This window comes from Bidens hawaiensis, unplaced genomic scaffold (genome assembly GCF_021521415.1).
Source record: "Bidens hawaiensis isolate Kalapana, Puna unplaced genomic scaffold, B.hawaiensis_p1.1 tig00050730_1, whole genome shotgun sequence".
Lineage (NCBI taxonomy): Eukaryota > Viridiplantae > Streptophyta > Magnoliopsida > Asterales > Asteraceae > Bidens > Bidens hawaiensis.
Window position 1 is genome coordinate 105,234 of NW_027506172.1, and position 6,000 is coordinate 111,233.

Consider the following 6,000-nt stretch of genomic DNA (forward strand, 5'->3'; position numbering starts at 1 on the left):
ATTAAATTTGGAAAACTATATCTGAAATAAAAAGGCAGGAAAAGAAAAATACGCCTTAATTTTAGTTTATTCAATTTCAAACATATTTATAGTATTCCTGTCTCATCATAAGTTGAGTATAATATTATTATTAGTTATATTTAATTTAATTTAATAATTTGTATGCGTATATTAATTGAAAAGGGTCTTCGGATCCTCATCTCAGTCTTTATTTCTTTTCGACGCCTCCTTCCTTTTGTCCCAACTGTCCACGTGTCATCATTCTACAGGGACAAGACACATTTTTGCCCTCATAAATCATATCCTGTCTTCAATCTCTTTTCCATTAGTTTATTTCATTTTTGCACAAGTCATAATTGTTTTCATAGCAGAACAATAATTTCTATGTGTAATTATAAGAGTAAATGAAAGAAACCAAATAAGTACTATCTAACTAAATAGAGATAAATATAAAAGATGACAATAAATGATATTATTTAGTTAATTAGAGATAAATATGAAAAGAGATGTGAAATTTTTTTTTTTAAAAAGGTGAATAAAGTTTATAGATAAGGATGTTTTTAACAAGATATTTGGATGAAGATAAGAAGCCATTGTGAATGCTTTTATATGGTTGAATTTAATTGATTTAAAGCAAAAGTATTGATCATATAATATTGTTAAGTTTTTTTTACTTTTTTTTACTGACTAAATGTTAAACTTATAGGGATTGATCATCTTATCATCTCATGAAAGTGACTTTAAAAACATGATAATTCAGTTTAGTAAACTCATTTGTAACTAATAAATAATCTAAAATAGTTTATTATAATTAGTTTTCATATGTTTATAATTTTCATTATTATAAGTTCTAAAAGAATGACTAGCTTCTAATCATATAAACTTAATACTAAATAAAAATATTTTAAGTTTTCATATGTTTATAATTTGCATTATTATTTGAATTTTGATCCAAATAACTAAAAAACTAAACGTGGTATACATAATAATAACATTTAAGACTTTTGACCTTTTAATCAAAGCTTTTTAGTCTTGTCTTGCAAAAGAAGCAGGGCATGATAGGGAAATCTACTATTTTTGTCTTTTGGCAAACATGATGATAAAATGGCATTTATGCCCTTTAGTGTGAACCATGTAAAGGTTGTTTTCCATCTTTATTTTGAGTGCATAGTTGTCCTTTCCTTTATATCTTTTTTAGTAAATGAATCTAATTCAGCCTTCCACTTTGTAACCTTTTCTTTCAAAAAGCTACCCTTTATTTGTAAAGTTTTGTCAAATCTATCCCATCTTTAAATTTTATTCCACCAAACACTATCTTTATTCTTGTCTTTTTGGTAAAATCTCATATTCTTACCAAGTGCACGTTTTCTTTATAGCCAAAACCAAAATGGAGCTAGTGGTGTAGCTTATGCCTTCTATTTCGATTTAGATTAATCTTTATATTGAAAACCCTTATCGTTAAATTTACAAGATCCATCAATACACCAAAAATCAATTGAATCAGCTAAAACGGTGTTTGGGTGATACGTACCAACACCGATCCCATGCACACGTTCACCATCCGCTCACCTTTTATCAAGTTATTCCATGCTCATGCTGTGTTAGGAATTCCCGTTATTTTCTTTGTAATTTAAGTTTGATGTACTCGTATGAAAATAAAACAGAAAATTGATCCAAGTTGTTCTTGGTCTTCTCTAATATTTTTAGGAGATTGATCATCACGAATTGATCTATATCATTATGCCTGGTTCGGTCCCGGTTTAACGAAAACCTAACCCCTTGGAGCCCTTACCACTTCTACTAGAAAGATATTTGTATATATAAACTAAATACTTTTCAAATGCTTTAATCTCTTTTTCCTTAAAAAATATCTTAATTGTTTTGTTTTTGTTTCTTTCTTTTCTTTTTCTTTTTTACAGAAAACGACACAATTCTTTTTTGCTTTTGATATAAACATAATTACACAATTATATCAAAGTTTTTTAACACATAAATTTTAAATGAAATCAAAATATTTTATATCATTTACACCGTAACTTGTTGAGTTCGATCCAGCACTTCCAACCAGTGAACTGGTAAGTCAGGCAGTTTATAAGCGGTCTTGTTATGAAAAAAATTAATTAAAACCTTAAGATTTGTGGAAGAACTCCTGTCTTTCAGCAATATGAGTTATCTTGAGTACACGAAAAAAAACAAAAACAAACAAAACTCTTCCTTAACAAGTGTCTTATTTATTAACTTTGTGAGTTTGTGGCAATAAATTATTGCAATGTTTTTTTTTTCCTTTTCAATAAAATCAGAGTATGTTGTTGGGCTAGGCTAGATTTGTGCCGATAACCGAACCTGAACAGGCCAATGTGATATAACTGGGTTTGGTTAGATTACACAGAAGGATGGCCCAACAACTAGGACCTGTATTGGGCTTAAAGATGTGTTTTCAACGAATAAATGTCGTTGATCGTGTCATGTTTATAACTGTTTTAAGGCCAATATACATGTAATAAATAAGTAACTAGCTGTGCCATTGTTACATATCACAATATTGTGATCCTAAACTTTTTTTTACCCGATCCTCTTATTTCATTTATTTGTTTTTATAATAGCTTATTTGCGACATTTGACTTCAAATATATTAACCTGTCAGTTACCAATGCATGAGTTTCAATCATATCTACTTATCTCATAATAACACTTTATAAATCCTAAAATTCTGTTATTAACTATTTTATATTCACTTTATGTAACTTATACAATACATGAGATTCTAACCGAGTATGTATATACAAATGAATATATGTTGAGAATTTCGGGTATTTTGACTTGAATTAAAGTTAAAGCTTTTTAGAGAGAAAGAAGTATTTTAAGGCTTCATTTTACCTTATTTTGGTCACACACCATATAGTATTATTATTGTTTTTATTACAAATTATTATTATTATTATTATTATTATTATTATTTTCTTTTATATTGCCTCATACATTTGTATTTCAGAGCTGAGGGTCTCTCTAAAAGCCACCTCTTTATCCCGTTGGATAGAGATACGGTGTGCCTACATCTCACCCTCCCCAAACCCTACTTATAGCTTTGCTGTTAGTGGGACTTCACTGGGTATGATTGATTGATTGTATTGAATTTTAGATTCAAAGTTATCCGACGGTTCCACAAATACTGTAATCAAATAAAACTCTAAATGAGATTAAGAACTTAGTATGATTTTGTGAGAAAAGATGAACCAAAAGTGCGCCCAAAAGAAACCCACGCCCTATCATTAATTGAGCAGTTGGGGTTTGAAAGGCTGCCTTATGCAACTATATTTTGAAAACTGGATTTTATTAATATTGCCTCTAAAGTAAATACTTATGACTATGTATAACATAATCATGAAATTCATTTTCTAATGAAGCACTTATTAACGAAATATTAACTTGGAGGCAGCCATGAGCTAGCACCCCTTAGACACTGTTTCGCTCCTAACATCATAGCAAACTAAAACAAGTGCACCCTCCAAACATTCTTAACTTGCTTAATGTTTATTATAATTACATTGATCAACCAATAAAATCAATTACACTAGAATATTTAACAGTATACATGAAATAAAAATCAAAAAAACATAAAAGGTCATGAAACACTCAGTAACCAACAATATTTATTCATCCAACTAAACGAACATAAAATATTGATAACTAGTGATTAATAGCGATAATATATATACACCGATTTTATTACAAAAATTCAAAAGATTAAGACAACATCCAAATAAACTCATAATTTAAGACAAAGACTCGAACTTCATGAGCAGTCTTGCCGCAGTGTACGGGTACCCTTTTCGGTCACACAAAGGAACTGCCCGGATTCCGGGCCTCAACTCAGAAACCGGAAGGCATGTTTGACCAGCAAAGTCATCTTTCTCAGACATGTCATATTCATGTACTTCAATTCTAAGTAAAGCAATTTCAGGAACAGTTAATTCAAATGTGAACTCTTCATTCCAAACTGGTGTCCATGTGTCCTCTATCGGTTTTGTTTTTCTCATTATTTCATCAGCTGGTGCTCCTGCTATACCAACCTGTGTTTTACAATGTTTTATTATTATTGTTAAATAAAGAATGAGATTAAAGATTTTTAACGTGTTAGTTACCCTTGTGTAGAAATCTGGTGGAGAGTATGCATCAAAGTGAGTTTGTTTGAAATCTAGATGCCATCCATCCCCCATATAAACTTTCACCTGTTAAGTCACAGAGTCGGGTCAGCTATATTTTTTAACGGGTCAAACGGTAAAATATTAGACTAGGTTTTATTTAGGCAATGGATCCTCCCACACCACCCTGGATCTTCATACACCATTTTTTGTCCTATACGGCTCGTATAGGACCTGAATCGTGTCAGAGGTTGTCTGCCATCGTTTATTGTGCCTCGTAGGCCTATACGGCCGTATAGACACTTTTTTTAGAAAAAGAAAGGGATGTGATCCTCCCACACATGCCTATACGGCTCGTATAGGGTATACATGCCTGACAATGGGACAAAAAAAAACAGCTTTTTGCAGCCTATACGACTGTATAGGCATTAAATGTCTCGTATTGCATTCAGACAAAACCATAAAAGCTATACGGTCGTATAGGGCTATACGACCGTATAGAAAACATTTGCAGAAACATTCAGACTGCCTTAATCGCTGCCGGAAAAAGATTTAAAAAAAACCTCAAATTTTGGGGTGCATTTTTATTTTAATGTATGTTGACTAGATGTTAAAAAAACCTCAAATTTTTATTATATGTAAGCAACAAATATGCCTAGACAGTCTTGAGCTTTTGACGAGCTAAGCTTGAGCTCAACATTTAAACCCGTTAAGATAAATGAACCAAATACGACCCGTATAAATAACATATATTGTATATATGGTCATCATTTTTTTTAAAAAAAGTGTCTATAAACGAGCCAAATACGACCCGTATAAATCACATATATTGTATATATGGTCATCATTTCTTTTGGCAATGGATTCTCCCACACCATCCTGGATCTTCATACACCATTTTTTGTCCTATACGGCTCGTATAGGGCTATACGGTCGTATAGGACCTGAATCGTGTCAGAGATTGTCTGCCATCGCTTATTGTGCCTCGTATAGGCCTATACGGCCGTATAGACACTTTTTTAGAAAAAGAAATGATGACCATATATACAATATATGTGATTTATACGGGTCGTATTTGGCTCGTTTATAGACACTTTTTTTTTAAAAAAATGATGACCATATATACAATATATGTTATTTATACGGGGCGTATTTGGTTCATTTATCTTAACGGGTTTAAATGTTGAGCTCAAGCTTAGCTCGTCAAAAGCTCAAGACTGTTTAGGCATATTTGTTGCTTACATATAATAAAAATTTGAGGTTTTTTTTAACATCTAGTCAACATACATTAAAATAAAAATGCACCCCAAAATTTGAGGTTTTTTTTAAATCTTTTTTCGACAGCGATTAAGGCAGTCTGAATGTTTCTGCAAATGTTTTCTATACGGTCGTATAGCCCTATACGACCGTATAGCTTTTATGGTTTTGTCTGAATGCAATACGAGACATTTAATGCCTATACAGTCGTATAGGCCTATACGGTCGTATAGGCTGCAAAAAGCTGTTTTTTTTGTCCCCTTGTCAGACATGTATACCCTATATGACCGTATAGGCCTATACGGGCCGTATAGGCATGTGGGGGTGGTGTGGGAGGATCACATCCCTTTATTTATGTTTATTCATGGGCCATCTCTTATTTGTCATACCCATTTAAAAAATAAAAATAAAAAAAATGTCATATTAACTTCCTGCAAAAATCATAATCTCTAAACATGTTGAAAAACACTTATTTGTAAATAAAATTTATACTGTAATTGATTTTTTTTTTTGAAACTTAAAAAACTTATATGTAAAAAAAAATGTAAAAACATATTATTTAAACAAGAAAAAGTTTTACAATAAAACTTTTAGATTTTGA

The 6,000-nt window shown here is 31.2% G+C and overlaps 1 protein-coding gene across 1 annotated transcript; it reads right to left on the reverse strand.

Moving 5' to 3' along the window:
- Positions 1–3,721: 3,721 nt before the first annotated feature.
- On the reverse strand, positions 3,722–4,232 carry LOC143616980 (phosphoinositide phospholipase C 4-like). Its single transcript, XM_077089663.1, has 2 exons — positions 4,143–4,232; positions 3,722–4,070 (listed from the first exon to the last, which is right to left on the reverse strand). The coding sequence occupies exons 1-2, from the start codon at positions 4,215–4,217 to the stop codon at positions 3,774–3,776; spliced, it is 372 nt and encodes a 123-aa protein (XP_076945778.1). The 5' UTR covers positions 4,218–4,232; the 3' UTR covers positions 3,722–3,773.
- Positions 4,233–6,000: the final 1,768 nt, after the last annotated feature.

Bases quoted from the DNA above. Each gene is read 5' to 3' on its own strand.
- LOC143616980 (XM_077089663.1), bottom strand. From the start codon at position 4,217: ATGGGGGATGGATGGCATCTAGATTTCAAACAAACTCACTTTGATGCA. The intron at 4,071-4,142 runs GTAACTAACACG...TGTAAAACACAG, and splicing joins CACCAGATTTCTACACAAGG to GTTGGTATAGCAGGAGCACC.